Raw genomic sequence first — 21654 nt, 5'->3', positions numbered from 1 at the left:
TGAGATGGAGAACCAGCTTCATCCTAGTCAAGAGGAAGATAAAGTTTCTTCAGTCCCTCCAAGAGAAGTGAGACCACATCCAGGGATAAAGCTCACTTTATAGAGTTTATCAATACAAGATCAAGAGGTGATTCATATTGAGGCTGAGCAGAGGAGGGAAGAATAGGTGCAGGATTGATAACCCACAAGTATAGGGGATCGCAATAGTTTTTGAGGGTAGAGTATTCAACCCAAATTTATTGATTCGACTCAAGGGGAGCCAAAGAATATTCTCGACTATTAGCAGCTGAGTTGTCAATTAAACCACACCTTAAAGACTTAATATATGTAGCAAAGTATTTAGTAGCAAAGTAGTATGGAAGTAACGGTAACGGTGGCAAACGTGACAGTAGCAGTTTTGTAGTGATTGTAACAATAGCAACAGTAAAGTAACTTAGCAAAGACCAGTATGTTGAAAGCTCGTAGGCGATTGATCAATGATAGATAATTGTGTTGGATGGCATTCATCATGCAACAGTCATAACATAGGGTGATACTAAACTAGCTCCAATTCATCAATGTAATGTAGGCATGTATGCCATATATAGTCATATGTGCTTATGGAAAAGAACTTGCATGACATATTTTGTCCTACCCTCCCGTGGCAGCGGGGTCCCAATGGAAACTAAGGGATATTAAGGCCTCCTTTTAATAGAGAACCGGACCAAAGCATTAGCACTTACTGAATACATGAACTTCTCAAACAATAGGAATCACCAGAAAGAATCCCAGTTACTGTCACCCTGGGGGATGTGGATCATAACTCGTAATAGGTATCTATAACTTGCAAGATAGGATCAAGAACACATATATATTCATGAAAACATAATAGGTTTAGATCTGAAATCATGGCACTCGAGCCCTAGTGACAAGCATTAAGCATAGCAAAGTCATAGTAACATCAATCTCAAAACATAATGGATACTAGGGATCAAACCCTAAAAAAACTAACTCGATTACATGATAGACCTCATCCAACCCATCACTGTCCAGCAAGCCTATGATGGAATTACTCACGAAAGATGGAGAGCATCATGAAATTGGTGATGAAGGATGGTTGGTGATGAGCATGGCGTCAATTTCCCCTCTCGAGAGCCCAAATCACACTCCAGATCTGTCCTCACTGAGGAAGAACAAGAGGTGGCGGCGGCTCCGTATCGTAAAACGCGATGAACTCTTCTCTCTGATTTTTTTCTCCCAGGATAGGAATATATAGGAGTGGAAACAAGGTCGGTGGAGCGACAAGGGTCCCACAAGCGAGGGGCGCACCGTCGGGGGCGCCTTGCAGGCTTGTGGCCATGTGGTGGACCCCCTTCGGTTGATTATTTCGCCAATATTTTTATTAATTCTAGAAACGTTCTCCGTAAATTTTTAGGTTAATCCGAGAACTTTTATTTCTGCACAAAAATAACACCAAGGCAATTCTGCTGAAAACAACGTCAGTCCGGGTTAGTTTCATTCAAATCATGCAAACTAGAGTCCAAAAGAAGGGCAAAAGAGTTTGGAAAAGTAGATATGTTGGAGATGTATCAACTCCCCCAAGCTTAAACCTTTGCTTGTCCTCAAGCAGTTCAGTTGATAGACTAAAAGTTATAAATAAAAACTTTTACAAACTCTGTTTGATCTTGCTGTTGTAAATATGTCTAACTTATGTTCAGATCTTCAGCTAAGATTATAGACTAATCACATTCACAATAAAATTTAGGTCTTATATTTACTTATATCAATGGCGTAATCAAATAGCGAGCGATAATAATAAATCCCAGATGACAATAATTCTATTAAAACAATCATAATACAGTATGATAAACTAGTATCTCGCTAGCCCTTTCTGAGACCGCAAAACATAAATGCAGAGCGCCTCCGAAGAACAAGGATTGACTAGACATTGTAATTCATGGTAAAAGAGATCCAAGCATACTCATACTCAATATCAATTAATAACAAAGCATACAAATGATGGGGGTGCTCTCTAACTGGTGCCTTTTTATAAGAAGAGGATGACTCAATAGTAAAGTAAAATAGATAGGCCCTTCGCAGAGGAAGAATTGGTTTATAGATGTGCCAGAGCTCGAGCTTTTAAAACAAGAATGAATCAAAATTTTGGGTGGTATGCTTTCATTGTAAACATAACAACTAAGAGATCTCAATATCTTCCATGCTAAATACATTATAGGTAGTTCCCAAACAAAATAGTAAAGTTTTTACTCCCCCTCCGCCAATCGACCACATTCCACGGCGGCCGAATCCATAGGTACCGTCCATACAAACAACAATCCTGGGGAGTTTTGTTTCAATAAATTTGATTTGAATTTTGAGCATGGAACTGGGCATCCCGATTATCAGCCATTTACTCGTGAATGATAGTGAATCAACACATATCTTGAGAATAACCCACCTAGCATGGAAGATACTGACAGCCCCTAGCCACTACATCAGCGATTCGGGCATACAGAACAGAATATTTATTTGAAGGTTTAGAGTATGGCACATGCAAATTTACTTGGGACGGCAGGTGAATACCGCATATAGGTAGGTATGGTGGACTCATATGGAACAACTTTGGGTTTATGGAAATGGATGCACAAGCAGTATTCCCGCTTAGTACAAGTGGAGGCTAGCAAGAGAGTGGGAAGCGACCAACTAGAGAGCGACAACAGTCATAAACATGTTTTGAGATTAACCAACATTGAACGCAAGCATGAGTAAGATATAAATCACCATAAATATAAACATCATGGAGGCTATGTTCGTTTTGTTTCAACTACATGCGTGAACATGTGCCGAGTCAAGCCACTCGAATCATTCAGAGGAGGATGCCATTCTATCGTACTATATCAGAATCATTTTAATGTGCATGTTGGCACTCAAGACAAACCATTATTCACTCCTAGATAATTAAGCATGGCATAAGTAACTATAATCTCTAATTGTCATTACAAACATGTTCAATTCATAACAAGCTGAATCCAGAACGATGAGCTAATCATATTTACAAAAACAAGATAGGTCGAGTTCATACCAGCTTTTCTCCATCTCTGTCCCTTCATCATATATCGTCATTTTTGCCTTTAACTTGCATGACCGAACGGTGTGAAAAATAATAATAATAGTGCTTGTGCATTGGACTAAGCTGGAATCTGCAAGCAACAACTCAAAGGATAAGACAAGGTAGTATGGACTCTATGATAGATAAACGATAATGCATATGAGAGCCACTCAGCATGTCATCATGGTCTTCTCCTTGTGACGCAAAGAAGAAAGAAAAACTAATACATGGGAAAGACCCCAACAAGCAAAAGAAGAACAAAAATTTCTTTTTGGGTTTTCTTTTAACACTACAACTAATAAAATTAGAAGGTAAAGCTACAACTAATTTTTTTAGATTTTCTCAAGGTTAATGAAAAACACAATAAGAAAACAAAAAGAAGAAATAGACTACTATGGATGGTACAGTGAAAAAAGATGAACACCGACAACTGGAATGAGTGCGTGAACATGAATGTAATGTTGGTGAGAAATACGTACTCCCCCAAGCTTAGGCTTTTGGCCTAAGTTGGTCTAATGACATGGCTGGCTTGGATAATATCCAAATTCATAGTTGGGGTTGTACAAGGCTGTGGCAGCTATCGCCTGAACAGCTTCAGCATGGAGGCGAGGGGCCTTAGCCTCTCTTTCGTACTCGTGTGCCTCCTCTCTGGTTATAAAGTACCTTCGTTTTTCCTGAAAGTTAAAGAAGGCAGGAGCAGGAAGGGTAATATGGATAGCATGTTGTCTATCAAAAATTAGTCGATATAGGAGGTGTTTTTCATTTCTCTTGAGGAACAGGTAGCGAACCATAGCCTCATAATCAAGAAAAGCAGGTGGTATCTCAATATCATTCTCCCTTATAGGTATCCCAAGATAATTGGCTACACGGGTGGCATAAACTCCGTCAAATAAATCTCCGTCCTTAGCATTTTTATGTAGCCTCCTAGCAATAATAGCTCCTAAGTTATACCGTCTATCACCCATTACCGCACTCTTAAGAATACTAAGGTCACGTACGCAAAGGTGGCAATGCTCATGTTTACCGTTAATACATCTACCTATGAAGAGAGCAAGATAATCTATGGCAGGAAAGTGAATGCTCCCCAAGGTAGCATGTGTAATATTTCTAGGTTCTCCCACGGTGATGCTAGCAATAAAAACATTATATTCGGCTTTGTGAGGATCGCCATGGCTACCCCATTGTGGAATTTTGCAAGCATGGTTAAAATCTTCTAGGTCCATAGTATAAGATTCATCATAAAGATTAAATAGAACGGAATGCGTATTACGCCTGGATGAAAATTCAAACCTCCACACGAAGGAATCAGTGAGTTGATGATATTGCTTGCATTGGTCTGAAAACAAATCTTCAAGGCCAACATTTCGTACGTACGCGTAAAATTCTTCCTTGAATCCAACCTGGACCATGAATGATTCCAACGGCCATTCACAAGGCCGTACTTGAGCTTCCCTTGGGTGCTCAAAGTGAGGCTCGCGTATCGCGAGTCTCGGGGTCTTCTTGCTCGAGGAACCACCTTCGTATATTTTCCTTAACATTTTTTTTTCTTTTTCTAAAAAATAAATCTGAATTTTTTAGCGAATCCACATAAAAATGAACAAACTCAATCAAAGCTTATAGCAACTACTCCCACAAGTGCCTAGAAGCTATATCATGCATCAAAACTACTTGGACCCTACAAATTTGACATGCAAGCTCAAGAACAAGGTCACCACTGCAGCAAGATTTTGCAATATATAAAGCACAAGAACAAAAACTAATTGGACCATTGGAGGAGTTACATAACTATGATCAATCCCCTAAAATAGTTTTGGAAATGGGGCTTTGAGCAAGGAGATCAAAAATAGTAGCAAGATGAGCTAAAACACGGGTTCGAGCAATGGTGGGATTTTTTCTCGAGGAAGAAGGAGCGGATGGGTACTGGAATAAGTGAAGGGGCCCCACGTCGGACCCACAAGCCAGGGGCGCGCCCAAGGGGTGGTCGTGCTCTGCAGGCTTGTGGTCCACTGGTGCAGTTCCGTGAGGTGTTCTTAATACCAAAAATTCTTAAATATTACAAAAAAAATCATACTAAATTTTCAGTGAGTTCTAAGAACTTTTATTTTTTAGGACATTTTTCTATTGCACGGATAAAACGGAAAACAGAGAAATAATAACTTTTTACTAAAATGAAACTCAGGAACAGAAAATAAAAATTGGGTACAGAAGGTTGTGCTTTCTAAATTCACCCATCTCATGCCCGTGAAAAAGAATCCATCAATAAGGTTGATCAAGTCTTATTGACAAACTTTTTTCGAATGACATGGAACCGGAGAACTTTCGAATAACACCAGGTTACATCGATAGGGATATGCATGTACCCAACAATAAGTATATCATATTTATTTTTGACTATAGGAAGAGGGAATTTAAAGTCTCCAATAGTGAACGTCGGAATTTTTTCAATGGAGTTGCTGCTATGAACTTGAGACTGTTTCTTCGGAAAGTGTACCGTATGCTCATTACCATTAACATGAAAAGTGACATTGCCTTTGTTGTTCTCAATAACAGCCCCTGCAGTATTCAAAAAGGGTCTACCAAGGATGATCGACAAACTGTCGTCCTCGGGAATATCAAGAATACCAAAGTTCGTTAAAATAGTAACGTTTGCAACCACAACACGCACATCGTCACAAATACCGATAAGTAAAGCAGTTGATTTATCAGCCATTTGAAGGGAGATTTCAGTAGGTGTCAACTTATTCAAGTCAAGTCTACGATATAAAGAGAATAGCATAACACTAACACCAGCTCCAAGGTCACATAAATCAGTTCTAACAAAATTTTCTTTAATGGAGCATGGTATAGTAGGTACTCCGGGATCTCCTAATTTCTTTGGTATTCCACCCTTAAAAGTGTAATTAGAAAGCATGGTGGAAACCTCAGCTTCCGGTATCGTTCTTTTATTAGTAACAATATCTTTCATGTACTTAGCATAAGGAGGCATTTTCAGAATATCAGTTAAGTGCATACGTAAGAAAACAGGTCTCAGCATTTCAGCAAAGTGCTCAAAATCCTCATCATCTTTTTTCTTGGATGGTTTAGGAGGAAAGGGCATAGGTTTCTCAACCCATGGTTCTCTTTCTCTACCATGCTTCCCAGCAACAAAATCTATTTTATCATATCTCTTATTCTTAGGTTGTGGGTTATCAAGATCAAGAGCAGGTTCAATCTCCACATCATTGTCATTACTAGGTTGAGCATCGACATGAACATCGTCATTAACATTATCACTAGGTTCATGTTCATTACCAGATTGTGTCTCAGCATCATAAATAGAGATATAATTTGGATTTTCATCTGACTCTACAACAGGTTCACTAGCAACATGCAAAGTCCTATCATCATTCTTTTTCTTTTTATTAGAAGGACCAGGTACGTTAATATTAACTCTCTAAGATTCTTGCTCAATTCTCTTAGGATGGCCCTCGGGATACAAAGGTTCCCGAGTCATTATACCACCTCTAGTCACAACTCTAATAGAATGATCATTGTTCTTACTAGTCATCTCATTGAGCAAATCATTTTGTGCCTTAAGTACGTGTTCTACTTGAGTAGTCACCATGGAAGCATGTTTACTAATAAGCCTAAGGTCATTAACAGTTCTACTCATATAATCACCCAAGCGATCAAGCATGTAAGCATTATGTTTCAATTGTCTACTAACATAAGCATTCAAATTTTCTTGTTTAACAACAAAGTTATCAAATTCATCCAAGCATTGGCTAGCAGACTTATTGTAAGGAATTTCACCTTCATCAAATCTACAAAGAGAATTTACCTCTACTACATGTGTCAGGTTATCAAGACCATGTATTTCTTCAATAGGTGGTAGATTCTTAACATCTTCAGCTTTAATACATTTTTCTTTCATAGATTTCTTTGCCTCTTGCATATCTTGAGGACTGAGGAATAGAATACCTCTTTTCTTTGGAGTTGGTTTGAGAATAGTCCAATCATTATCATTGCTCAATATAATATTCAATAGTATTTTAGCTTGTTCAACATTTCGTTCCCTGAAAACACAACCAGCACAACTATCCAGGTGGTCCCTAGAAACATCGGCTAGTCCATTATAAAGGATATCAAGTATTTCCTTTTTATTGAGAGAATGATCAGGCAAAGCATTAAGTAACTGGAGAAGCCTCCCCCAAGCTTGTGGGAGACTCTCTTCTTCAATTTGCACAAAGTTAAATATTTCTTGCAAGGCAGTTTGTTTCTTATGGGCAGGAAAATGTTTTCCGGACAAGTAGTAAATCATATCCTCGGGACTACGCACACAACCAGGAGCAAGATCATTAAACCATATCTTAGCATCACCCTTTAATGAGAACGGAAATAGCTTGAGAATATAGTAATAACGAATTTTTTTCTCATGAGTAAATAGGGTGGCTATATCATTCAATTTAGTAAGGTGTGCCAGAATAGTTTTAGATTCATAACCATGGAAAGGATCAGATTCTACCAAAGTAATTAACTCAGGATCGACAGAGAATTCATAATCCTTATCAGTAACACACATAGGTGAAGTAGCAAACTTGGGATCATATTGCATTCTAGCATTCAAACATTTTCCTTCCACTTGCATAGCAATTTCTTAACATTATCTCTATCCTTACAAGCAAGAAAGTCCCTAGCTACTTCTCCTTCCATAACATAACCCTCAAGTATATTAGGAAATTCATATCTAGGAGAGCTAGGTCTAGTAGGTGCAACATGATGTTCGGTTCCAATAATTTCATCAGATTCAGAAATATTATGAGTTTCAGCATTCACTCTAGCAATTTGTTCATCAATAAATTCACCGAGTGGCACAATAGTATCAAGCAAAGTATCATCATAAGCATCATTCATAGCAGAAGTAGCAGGTGGTGGTTTCGCAAATTTACTCATAACAGACGGTGAATCAAGTGCAGAGCTAGATGGCAGTTCCTTACCTTCCCTTGTAGTTGAGGGGTAGATCTTGCTTTTAGCATCTTTCAGATTCATCATAGTGATAAACAGATATAAATTCCAAGTGACTCGGAGAATAAATCTATGCTCCCCGGCAACGGCGCCAAAAAAAGGTCTCGATAACCCACAAGTATAGGGGATCGCAACCATTTTCGAGGGTAGAGTATTCAACCCAAATTTATTCATTCGACTCAAGGGGTGCCAAAGAATATTCTTGAGTATTAGCAGCTGAGTGGTCAATTCAACCACACCTGAAAGACTTAATATCTGCAGCAAAGTATTTAGTAGCAAAGTACTATGGAAGTAACGGTAACAGTGGCAAACGTGACAGTAGTAGTTTAGTAGTGATTGTAACAATAGCAACGGAAAAGTAACTTAGCAAAGACCAGTATGTCGAAAGCTCATAGGCAATGGATCAGTGAGAGATAATTATGTCGGATGGCATTCATCATGCAACACTCATAACATAGGCTGATACAGAACTAGCTCCAATTCATCAATGTAATGTAGGCATGTATTCCATATATAGTCATACGTGCTTATGGAAAAGAACTTGCATGACATCTTTTGTCCTACCCTCCCGTGGTAGCGGGGTCCTAATGGAAACTAAGGGATATTAAGGCATCCTTTTAATAGAGATCTAAACCAAAGCATTAGCACTTAGTGAATACATGAACTCCTCAAACTACGGTAATCACTGGAAAGAATCCCAGTTATTGTCACCCTGGGGGATGCGGATCATAACTCATAATAGGTGTCTATAACTTGAAATATAGGATCAAGAACACATATATATTCATGAAAACGTAATAGTTTCAAATCTGAAATCATGGCACTCAGTCCCTAGTGACAAGAATTAAGCATAGCAAAGTCATAGCAACATCAATCTCAGAACATAATGGATACTAGGGATCAAACCCTAACAAAACTAACTCGATTACATGATAGATCTCATCCAACTCATCACCTTCCAACAAGCCTACGATGGAATTACACACGAACGATGGAGAGCATCATCAAATTGGTGATGAAGGATGGTTGGTGATGACGAGGGCGTCGATTTTCCCTCTCCGGAGCCCAAATCAGACTCCAGATCTGCCCTCCCGAGGAAGAATAGGAGGTGGCAGCAGATCCATATCGCATCTCCCTGATTTTTTTCTCCCCGGATAGGAATATGTAGGAGTGGAACCGAGGTCGGTGGAGCCACGGGGGCCCAACAAACTAGGGGGTGCGCCCTCTAGGCTTGTGGCTAGGTGGTGGCCCCCGTCGGTTGATTCTTTTGCCAATATTTTTTATTAATTCCAAAAACGTTCTCTATAAATATTTAGGTCAATCCGAGAACTTTTACTTTTGCACACAAATAACACCAACGCAATTCTGCTAAAAACAGCATCACTCCGGGTTAGTTCCATTCAAATCATGCAAATTAGAGTCCAAACAAGGGCAAAAGAGTTTGGAAAATTAGATATGTTGGATACATATCAAGGATGAGGCTTTTATATACCTATTAATAAAAGAAATAGATATTCTTAATCCATTAGTGTGTATTTTAGAAAATCCCCTACTCTTTTTAGAAAAAACCCGCCCCGGATGCTGCTCGACGATGCGGACTAGGTCAGGATGGGGAAGAAGGGTAGGGAGTAGATTACGTGGGCGGCGTTGGCGGTCGTCGGTGGCAGCTGCGGCGGCGGGGTCAGGCAACGGTGCCGCGTCCATGGCACGCACAGGGGGGCGGCGATGGTGGGGGCCCTCGGAAGGGGAGGAGGGGATAAGGGAAAGGCGGCCGAGCGAGTGAGCGAGGAGGAGCATTTTCTTTCCTCCCTTCTTCTTCTCTCTTGACCCCGTGGCGGGCTTGCCGCACAGCCGAACGCGGTGTTGGGGAACATTGCATGGGAAACAAAAAAGTTCCTACGCACATGAAAAACCTATCATGGTGATGATCATCTACGAGAGGGGAGATCAGATCCATATACCCTTGTAGATCGCTAAGAGGGAAGCGTTAAGAAACACGGTTGATGTAGTCGAGCGTCTTCGCGACCCAATCACGATCCGTCCCACGAACTCCGTCCGGATCTAGTACTGAACGGGCGGCACCTCCGCGTTCAGCACACGTATATCTCAATGACGATATCCACCTTCTTGATCCAGCAAGAGAGACGAAGAGGTAGCTGAATTCTCCTGGGTGGGTGGCCCCTTTCGGTAAAACCCCGGAACCCATTCGTCACTCCCGGTACGTTACGTTACCGGTAATGGCTGAAATCTTTCCGGAAGCCAAATGCAACAATCCTATAGATCAATCTTCGTTTCCAGACCATTCAGAGACCCTCATGACGTCTGAGATCTCATCCGGGACTCTGAACAACATTCGGTTACCAACATCAATAATTCAACTATAGTGAAACGTCATCGAACCTTAAGTCTGCAAACCCTGCTAGTTCGAGAGCTATGTATACATGACCGAGACACTCTCTGGTCAATATCCATTAACAGGACCTAGATGTCCATATTGGATCCTACATATTGTATGAATATCTTATCGATAGAACCTCTATGTCAAGGATTCAGTTAATCCCATATAATGTCCCCTTTGTCCTTCGGTATGTTACTTGCCCGGGATTCGATCGTCGGTATCTCTATAGCTAGTTCAATCCCGTTACCGGCAAATCTCTTTACTCGTTCCATAATACAAGATCACGTGACTAACTCTACACTCACATTGCTTGCAAGGCTTATTGTGATGTTGTATTACCGAGTGGGCCCCAAAATACCTCTCCGTCACATGGAGTGAAAAATCCCAGTCTCGATTCACGCCAACCCAACAGACACCTTCGGAGATACCTGTAGAGCACCTTTATAGTCACCCAGTTACGTTGCGACGTTTGATGCACACAAGGTATTCCTCCGGTGTCCTGGAGTTGCATGATCTCAAGGTCATATGAATAGATACATTGACATGCAGCAAACAGTAGTAACAAACTTACACGATCATATACTACGTTGATAATTTGGGTCTTGTACATCACATCATTCCCTAATGATGTGATCCCGTTATCAACTGACAACACTTGTCTATGGTCAGGAAACCTTAACTATCTTTGAACAACGAGCTAGTCAACTAGAGGCTCACTAGAGACATTGTTTTGTCTATATATCCACACATGCATCTGTGTTTCCATTCAATACAATTATAGAATGGATAATAAACGATTATCTTGAAACAGGAAATATAATAATAACTATTTATTATTGCCTCTAGGGCATATTTCCAACCCGCGGGGCCCACGGGTCAGCCGCACATTACACTCACTCGTGACCAAGGGTCAATTCGTCCACCAATTCTCTCTCTTTCTTTTAACGACAACTCCAACGTTGACATCCGAATTCAAAAAAGAAAGACCAACACACCCAGGCAATTTGTTCACATGTGTTTTCGTACGGAAACTATCTCATTGTTTGTTTGATCTCTGCTTTCACTTCGTGGTAAATCTTAAGATGCACGTGTTTTTTTGGTGTCAACATGTGTTTTACTTACATGGCAGTGTGTGCAGTATGGCAGTTAATTAGGGAAGCACAGCTACATGCGTGATAGTTGCTTCAATGTCGTGTGTTGGGGACAGCACTATCACGACCTCAATTTCCTGTTGTTTGTCTTTGGTGTCCAGAGTTTTACCTTTTTCTAAGTATTAACTAGTTGAAGATGTGATATCTGTTAGGATTTAATGAATTATGTTAATTAAAGGGATAAAACTCCATGTGTAATATCTCGTGTGGTTGCCTCGCCAACCGTCAGGACGCCGATTGAACCATTTGCTCTTGCTTGCTCTGTCGTTCGATTTTACATTCTAAAACGTTATTAGAACGCTCTACATCTGAGCGGTTTCGACATTGAGAAGAAGACAAGGGAAAGAACAACCAAAAGGTAAGAAGATAACCAATCGCGGACGCCCGAACAAGCCCATGGCTTTGAGGGATCGATGCGTCTGGATCAAGGCCTCCCACCGCCGCATCGCGAACACGAGCGTCGCTTCTACACGGCCAGTCCTCGTGTGGCACGACCGCTGATGGAAATGGCGACGACCCAACTTCTCGGACCCTAGCATCCCGCAGAAGCCCCTCCTTGCCGAACGAAGCCACTCGTGCGGTGTGGCTACCGATGGCGCTTGATGCGGCCTTCACGCCGCACGACGCGGCCAACTGCACCGCGCCCAGTGCCCATCCGACCCGCGGCCTCCCTGTACTGCGCCATGTGCCTATGGGCGCTCCCCATCCGTGGCCGCCAGGCCTCGAGTGGCCACCGCCCGGCAGCGCTACACCCGCACACTGTTGTGCGTCGCGCCCGCATTGTGGCCTTGCCAGTTCACCTGAACGTGGTTGTGCCCGTCCGCTACGCCCGGCCACCTCACCCGCGCCACAGCCTCACCGCCTGCACCCTCGCGTGGCCGTGGCCGCAGCCGCGCTCCCCGTGCTCCGCCGCGAAGACCCCATGGGGGCGTTGTCGTCGTCTTCTCCTCTTGGAGAGGAGACCTCGTCGGTGTTGCGCCGGTGATCCCCGAAGATGCAAGGGCAAGCGGTGGCGAACAATCCTCCCATCAGCTACGTTGGGTGGGATTGTGGGAGTGGTGGGGAGGTTTCCGACCTTATCACGTAACCGCTCCACCCCCTCCCTCCTCTTATGCGGTGTTGACTGGACTGGGTGGGCCAAAGGCCATGGCGGCCCAAGCCTAGGTGCTTGGCTGCTCCGCTTGGCTGTGGGCCGGCCTGAGCAGGATTTTCATTTTGTTTCTGTTTTCTGCTAACAATAGTTCTAGGAATGATTTCATTCATGTGTTAGTCTGCTAAATTCACTACATATAATTCAGTACCGTTTTTCTGTTGAGTACCGAGGTGTATTCCAGATCTTAAAATGATGTAATATATTTCCACGTTTGCAACATGTCGAGATTAATTACATCTATTACTTAGCAAATTGAGAGTTTTTAATCTCCTACAAATATAAATTATGTAACCCTAGAGTACTAATTTGCGATTGAGAGTTTTCTTCTCTCGCAAAAAAATCTCATTGCGATTGAGATTAATTTTCTCTCGCAAAATATTAATTCATGTTGCTGAATTATCTTGCAACTTGGTACAAGATCATCTCATTTAATTTGAGGTCTATACAATTCAAGTTTTTCACTTGAGCATCAAGTTTGCAACATCATTACTATTCATTATAATAGTAGTGTATATTTGTTGAGTACCGAGATGTATTCCAGAAGATGATGTAATATATTTCCACGTTTATCATGTGTTGACATTAGTTACGTCTATTTGCAATTCATATTTTTAATCTATTGCAAAGATAAATTCAGTACCTCTCCAGCATTGTTTCTCCGTTGAGTATGATGTATTCCGGAATGTATGTATCTCCAAGTTCGCTACGTGCCGAGATTAATACATCTATTTGCAATTGAGTTTTTTAATTTCTTGCAAATAACCATGCAAAGTTGAAAGTGATTTCTTCAAATTGATGCTTGGGATCACAAGGTAGTATGTTGAACTACTGCTCTGCAGATTATCACCACTACTGTTTAAGCCAACATTTTTCATATTTGACATTATGATTGCTTTACAAAGTGCTCTCCCATATACTTTTCTAAGTCATGACATAATGCATTACGAGTGAATATCTACTGATTTCATCAGATTATACTCCTTAGTGCTACGACATCTATCCATTTCGAAGATTATCTTCAAGGTACCATACTTAGCAATTTGAGATTCACATTGATGGTTTCAAGATGACTTCTCGAAATACCTTGTAATATTTCATGCCCCATAAGAAAACATCAGCTTCACGGCTCGAGACATAGGGATGTTACCACTTCCAAGTGGGGCCTGAACTCGTACATCCGAGTGTATTCGTTGCGCCTAGTTAGAATTCGCCCCTCCGTTCGTACCCCTAGGTACTATTGTCAGGGTCATTTCCACGATACCAACTGTCACGACGCTCCCTCGCACCTCTATGAACGGACACACCTCTCCATTCGCGTCCATTGCCTTGTATATATATATATATATATTGTTATCTTCAATGGAACAAACACAAATGAACCATTTGCTCTCGCATGCTCTTTCGTTTGATTTTATAGTCTAAAAATATCCTAGACTATAGCAAAGGTAAATGTGCTGGATATAGTTCATCTTTGCATGGGAAATTGATGATTTGCAACTTAATTATTACATCGAGAGAGGTTGTGCCAGTTAACTGTGTAGTACTACTTTTAATTCAACATGAATTACTTTGTTTTGAGAAAATTCAACATGAATTAAATTACTACTCCCTTCATTTTGATTTATAAGGCTTGCGCGTAGTTTTAGGTCATCAATTTGATTAACTAAATATCAGTTATATGTCATTAAAAGTATATCACTCAATTCTTAAACGGATGTAGTTTCTATACATATATTTTTTATCAAATGTAATGCATGTTTAGTTAGTTAAATTGTCAACTTAAAACAACGTGCATACCTTGTTAACCGAGACAGAGGGAGTAGTAGAATCTAGAAGATGACTAGATGCAAGGATAACTTCTCTTTTTTCAAAGGAACCCAAGGACAGCTTTACGAGACAAGAGACACTTTCATACATCCACGTCAAAGGGGCCTGGCGCTCCATTGACGGGGTCAGGCTCAAAGTTGTAAGTAATTAACTTCTTGAGGATGTTGGGCCAAGATACAGCCCGATCCGATGGCGCGCCCACGGCTTCATGTACCCTCTCGAGTCCCGGTTCTATTATACTTTCTCCCTTGCTAAATATAAGTCTTAGATTCCTCTATGGACTACATATGGATGTATATAGACCTACTTCAAAACATAGTTTCATTCATTTTGCTTTGTATGTACTTTCTCTGTTCCTAAATATAAGTCTTTTTAGAGATTTTAGTATGGACAACATAAGAAGCAAAATGAATGAATTACACTCTAAAATATGTCTATATACATTCGTATATAGTCTTTTAGTGAAATCTTTAAAAAAACTTGTATTTAAAAACGAAGAGGACAGTTTGTAGTAGAATTTCTAAAAAAAACTTGTATTTAAAAAGGAGGAAGTAGTTGATTAGTTTAGTACCACATCCCCTGCATAAGCCAGATCGAATATGTTTATAACCTTGATTGTGGAGAAGGTTACCGCCGACTGGCAAGCCCTGTCAGCAATCACAAATCTTGTACTCCGTATATGCAATCATACTTCATAGGCACCTCGGATGACCACACGACAAGTTGTGGGTTGCTTTTTTGCTTCCGAATCAATTTCGCAAAAATCAAGAAAGATGGGACGTGCAAACAATCACTTTTAAAAGTAGCTTTTTCCTTCGTGTGAAATCGAATTTGTGAAGAATTGCTTTCAAAGAAAAGGTAGGACGCGTGAAAAACACTTGTAAGAAAATACATGACACGACTACTATGAGTTACTTTTTTTTATTTGACTGAAATCAGATTTGTGAAGAGACCCTTGAAAAAAAGACAGGACGACAAACACTGTCGGTTGATTTTTTCTTCGACTGAAATCAATTTTTTGAAGAGCCGTTTAAAACAAAGATAGGACAAGAACGAATACAATAATCTTTTATGCGTTCGTCACCGAACAAATTGTTATGAGCAATTTTTCTTGGTACATTCATTAATTAAGAGAGTTTTACAAATTAACAAGATCGAAGGTGGAAATATACCCCTCCACCTCTGCCATGTGAACTAGTCACCCTTGCCGCTGGCGTCCGAGACATGGCGCGTGGCTGCACGGATCGCCTTTGATATCCCAGTGATATCACCTCCCTGTGAACCACAACATTCTTTGCCCACACACGCAAAGAACAGCCAACATGTTGGTAACTGGGCTCATGAAATTCTGGTGTGGAAAGGGAATGCATAGGAATTTCAAAACATTCCACACAGAACAAAAGATGAAATCAAATCCCCCCACATTTAAAAAAAAATCATCTAAACTGCTTCCTCCGTCCTATAATATTAGAGCGTCTTTTATATTATGGGACAGTGGGAGTAATTTGCAAATTTGGTTAAATCAACAATAAGCAAAAAATCAAGCCAAGGCAAGCCAATATTCATGGGAGATAAGCTTTGTTTCCAACTGTTGGGTTTAATCCCAAAGCATCCATCTGTCCATCCTCCCAGCCAAAACATGACACTACTGATCCCATACTGATCCGATCCACTCAACAACTTCGGTGGAACATGGAAGGAAGGAAGGAAGCAAATTGGTCAAAGCAACATTGACCAGCAGAACCTAGCCATCATCTCAGCAGTGAGCTGAGCGTTTCATCCATTTCCTAATGCTTCTTTACTACCGATTAATCGACCCTAGCAACGCAAAAACCCTGTTCTGTGTCGTCTGTGCGTGACTACCTACTCTGTATCACTACCATCACTCAACTGCAGACGACGCATCTGTAGGGCCGCATCGTCCAGCCTCGACTTGATCTCACCGCCTCTTCCCTCCACCCTCCGCCATGCGAGCTCATCATCACCCTTGCCACTGGGGGCCGAGACACGGCGCATGATCATCGCCAGCGGCTGCGCGGATCGCCTCTGATGTCCCAGTGATGAACACCTCCCTGTGTACCATGCATCACACACAGTTATATTACAAATAATACAACAGTTGCATCGGTTTCACAAACTGGAATCACAGCATCATTTCCCCGCATGCAAAGAACAGGAGCTAAGCACAACATTATTTCCCCGCATGCAAAGAACAGGAGCTAAGCACAGCAAGAAGTTACCTGTCGCAAGTTCCGGGCATGAACTCTCCCTTGGGTGAAATCGTGATCCAGGCACCCCTAACCTGAACTCAAAAGAACTTCCCATAAGCAGGCAATATATCCAATGTCATACATACATATGCATAAGTTTGACAAGAGGAAATCCAAAAAAAGGCCTCCACGACAATTAAACCATCTAGGACCTACATTAATTAATGGCAGTGACTCGGCGAGAATTGGCTGCCTAGCTATACTGACAAGAATAGCGCTGTAATCTCTATTGGTGTTGCTGGACTTTTATGGACTATCTTGAAAAGAAGAAACAAATCTTGCTTTCAAAGTGTATTTCCAAATGACCCCACTAAACTTGTATCATCTTTATGTTCTCTGCTTGATTTGTGGACTTCTCTACAGAAAAGATGATTGCAAAAAATGCTGCTCTCATGGTGTCTAGAAGACTTACGAGTGAAATCTTCAAGACAGGGCATGGCTGGGGCCTACGGTCAAAAGGATACAAGGCCTACCACTACCAATGAAGTGATTTTGGGTTTTGCTACATGGTTTCACTGTTTTCTCTTTACATGTTCTGTAATATATAAGAAGTCTTATTTCTGAGTTGAGTCCAGCAGTGTGTGATGGTCCTGTAGCATGTAAATCTTCAAGACTTACGAGTGAAATCTTCAAGACAGGGCATGGCTGGGCCTACGGTCAAAAGGATACAAGGCCTACCACTACCAGTGAAGTGATTTTGGGTTTTGCTACATGGTTTCACTGTTTTCTCTTTACATGTTCTGTAATATATAAGAAGTCTCATTTCTGAGTTGAGTCCAGCAGTGTGTGATGGTCCTGTAGCAGTTACTGGGTGTGAGAGGACTTGTATCTCCCCTAGTTAAGTTTCATTTTCTTCTAGTTTAGCACCCCTGATGTAGGCTGGTTCTATGTCTTGAGGGTGTATGGCTGTTATTGCTTCTTCTAAAAACACTATTTTCTTAATGAAAATGGGGGCCTGGAAGCTCCTTTGATCTAAAAATAACTGACTCAACGAGAATCGCGTCTCATTTAAGCGACCCATCTAGGCGAGAAGTTGATGGTTGCGTTTCGATGATATGGGCAATATATTCAGATATGCACACCTGTTCGATCTCCTTGATGGTCCTCCCAGCACGGCTGATGACAGCGCCCACGTGCTCGTCCGCGACACCAATGGTGAGAATCCCTAGTACGCCGCGGCCATCTTCATCAGGTGATCGGATGGACGTGTCAGGCTGGAGAAATCCAAGAAGAAAATGGTTCAGTTGGTTAACTGGGCATCAACAGGACATGGTTTGCATCCAGTATTATATATGAAAAATAAATAGTAAGGTCCCTAAATGATGATGATGATATATTAAGCAAAAAGAGACAAAGTCAGCGTTGAACAAGCCAATTATATATTAAGAAGATTTGTTAAACGGGCCAGCTATGCATGCAAAAAAAAAAACTCAGATTAAAGGAGAGGCACGAACTAGAGCAACTGTGTATGTAAACGTGTAGTTGACATTTTCTAGCAACATGAACAGTATCAGAAATATTGCTTGCAGCTGCTTGTCCAAAGATACTGTGATTGATACCAGACTATCATTCAAACCATAACATGTATCCTGGGGTGACACCTGAACTCTGGCTTCAGATACTTCAGTTAATGACCTATAAACAGTAACAAGAAGTTAATGACCTGTCAGGTAGGACCCCACGAGGAAATTCCTAAATTGCCCTTTGCACCCAATTGACCATGTACGGGAGGTCTTGATCCCCATCTCCCGTTCACAGTTCCTCTCTCTCTTTCGCGGTCGCACACACGGGAGATGGCGGCGCTCCGGTGGCAGTCCAACGGCGATGTTCTAGTGGCAGGCGACGGCAACACTCCGGTGGATTTTGACGCCAGCAGCTACCTCCCGGCAAGGTACAGCAGTAGCGGCAACCACTCAGCAGTGAGTATTCTGCTCAATAGTCTACCCCTTTCAACGCAACGACGTTGTGGCACAGGCGGCCACGGTAACTCTACCTCTTTCGACGGACTGGATAGGATATCCACGGTGAAGGGTTGCAGGATGAAGAAGCGAATGGCTCTGGATTGTGATCTAGCACAGCGAGGCTTGCTTGGAGGCATGACGGAGACGGACAAAAGTCCAAGGCTTAGTTCAGTGTTCCTTCATGTATTAGTATTATCTTGCCATTTTTCTTTCTTTCATCCAACGACATGAGCAAAGGAAGTGCACATACTGTATCGATCTTATGCAAATCTTACTAGTATCTATCTATAATTTTCTTTGGCTTGGTCAAGACTCTGTAAAGATTTCACCATTATGTGTGTTGGACTAGATTAGTAATATTAAGGTGAGGGTTGATTCCGATCTGTCTGTCACCAAAGTTCATTACATTAGCCTAGAATTACAGAGCTACAATCGACTAAGACAGGCATTTGCATTCAGCTGGAAGGAGGAGCTACTGAAATTCCGTTCTAGCAGATCAAACTGTATAAGATCGGGCTTGCTCGGAGACATGACGGAGACGGACAAAAGTCCAAGACGGTCACAATGCGGTTGGGTTGGGTAAATACCTTGGTGGCGGCCATCGTCGTCGTGGGAGGAGGAGACCGTGGATCCTCCTTGTGAGTAGCTGCGACAAAATGCTTTCTTTCAGATCAACTTTAATACTGTTAATCGGACAGCATATAATATATGCTACTAACCTGTATCATTTGCATTAAAAACTTAATAAAAGTTGCGGAATATACAATGTCTAGAGCCACACACAGCCAAAGAAAATATCTTAGTTATAATATTTTTTTCTATGCACTACTATCTCTGAATGCCTAGGTGCTGGCTGCAGTACAGATAACGCTCGGCAAGTATGGAACGCACATGGTATTGATCTACTAATAACTACAAGAAAGGAAATTAAGTGGCTTGCCTGTGGGTGAATCGCAACATTTTCCCTAGTGAGTTTCTAAACATTCATGAGCTTGAGTATCCTTTTCGGCACATCTTCTGCATCAATAAGAATAGTGAGCAACATGAGTGGCTACAGAAAAAAGGAGCAACAAAGAAGGAAGGTACTGGTAAGTTCTTACTGTCAATTCCAAGATGGTTGACAGCAGCAACAAATTTCCGATGCAGTTCAACTGACCAAACAACTTTTGGCCTCTTTGGAGCTGAAGGGTCATCATTGTCTTGACCACTGCTATCTCCGTCTTCATCTTCCTCTCGCTATGGTATTCCTTCCTCTTCTTGTTGGGTCTTCCACTTTGGTCAGATGACCCACATGTAACTTGGTCGTACAGATAGGCAGAGTCCGCACTTGGTGGCTTATTGCACTCTTCATACATATCGACATTAACAGAGTCATGGGTACTGAATTTCCTTCTAACAATATGTTGCCAGATATTCGTAAGTTCCTCGATGCGAAGGAGTTTTAGGAGATAGTCACAGGCGCCATGAATTATCCCCTTCATTACAGTTTTTGTTAGTAATGAAGGAGATAACTCATAAGTTCCTCGATGCGAAGGAGTTTTAGGAGATAGTCACAGGCGCATGAGTTATCCCCTTCATTACAGTTTTTGTTAGTAATGAAGGGGATAACTCATGGCGCCTGTGACTATCTCTAAAACTCGTTCGCATCAAGGAACTTACGAATATGACAGCATGTTGTTAGAAAGAAATTCAGTACTCGTGACTCGGTTAACGTGGATACGCATAAATAGTGCAATAAGCCACCAAGTACGGACTCTGACTCTGGCTATCTGTACGGCCAAACTACATGTGGATCTTCTCACCAAAGTGACAGGCCCATGTGATGACAGCGATGCGCCGCGCATAGCTGCTGGCTGCATTACAGATAACGGTGGTTCGCCCCGCCACCGAGAGCGACAGCGCGAGCACGGGGCGCATCAGACTGTTGCTGCCGCCGTCTTGTGGCCCCGGGGTGGGCGTGCTGAGCGGAGGGGAAAGGAGGGCTGCTAAATCGAATCAAACCGGAGCACAGGTGAGGTCCGAAGGAGGGGATGAACTGAACGCGAGGAGGCGGGGAGGAAGCAGGATGCGACTGGGTAAATACCTTGGTGGCGGCCGTCGTCGTCGTGGGAGGAGGAGACTGTGGATCCCGGCGACGGCGAGGGTCCCATGGCGATGGCGGCGACGCGGCCCGCCTCAGCGCGCGTAGGCTGCTTGCCCTCCCCGCCGCTGCCGTCTCCCTGATCCGTGGCGGGCGTGCCGGGCGAAGGCGAACGAGCTGGGGGAGAAATCGGAGGAAACGTATCAGAATGAGGAACCGAGACGCGGATGCTGCTTGCAGAACCCCCGACCCTGATGCTGCTCGCAGAACCCCCGACCCTGATGCTGCTCGACAACGCGGACGAGGTCTGGATGGGGAAGAAGGATGGGGAGTAGATTACCTGGGCGGCGTTGGCGGCCGTAGTCGTCGGTGGCGGCGGTGGGGTCTGGCGACGGCGCCGCGTCCATGGCGCGCAGAGGGGGGCGGCGGTGGGGGGTCTCGGAAGGGGAGGAGGGGGATAAGGGAAAAGCAGGCGAGTGAGCCAGGAGAAGCTTTTCCTTTCCTCCCTTCTTCTCTCTTGCCCCCTTGGTGGACTTACCGCACAGCCGGACGGGGCCCACGGGTCAGCCGAACATTGTAGACACTCGTCACCAACGGTCGATTCGTTCACCGTTTCTCTCTCTTTTTTTTTTTGAAGAGACTCCAACGCCGACACCTCAATTCAAAGAAAAAAGACCAACGCGCCCATGCAATTTGTTCACATGTGTTTTTTTTACGACAAC

General features: G+C 42.4%; 1 protein-coding gene and 1 pseudogene across 1 annotated transcript; both read right to left on the bottom strand.

The window, feature by feature from the left end:
• Window positions 1-18190: 18190 nt before the first annotated feature.
• LOC123405604 lies at window positions 18191-20402 on the bottom strand (annotated as a pseudogene).
• A 70-nt stretch (window positions 20403-20472) lies between these two features.
• On the bottom strand, window positions 20473-21339 carry LOC123405603. Its single transcript, XM_045099233.1, has 3 exons — window positions 21203-21339; window positions 20936-21162; window positions 20473-20837 (listed from the first exon to the last, which is right to left on the bottom strand). Exons 1-3 carry the CDS (start codon window positions 21337-21339, stop codon window positions 20635-20637), a joined length of 567 nt encoding a protein of 188 aa, XP_044955168.1. The 3' UTR covers window positions 20473-20634.
• Between the last annotated feature and the right edge of the window lie 315 nt (window positions 21340-21654).

The sequence above is a fragment of the Hordeum vulgare genome, chromosome 6H, assembly GCF_904849725.1.
Source record: "Hordeum vulgare subsp. vulgare chromosome 6H, MorexV3_pseudomolecules_assembly, whole genome shotgun sequence".
In the NCBI taxonomy this organism is placed as follows: Eukaryota; Viridiplantae; Streptophyta; class Magnoliopsida; order Poales; family Poaceae; genus Hordeum; species Hordeum vulgare.
This window is presented reverse-complemented; position numbering and strand designations above follow the sequence as displayed.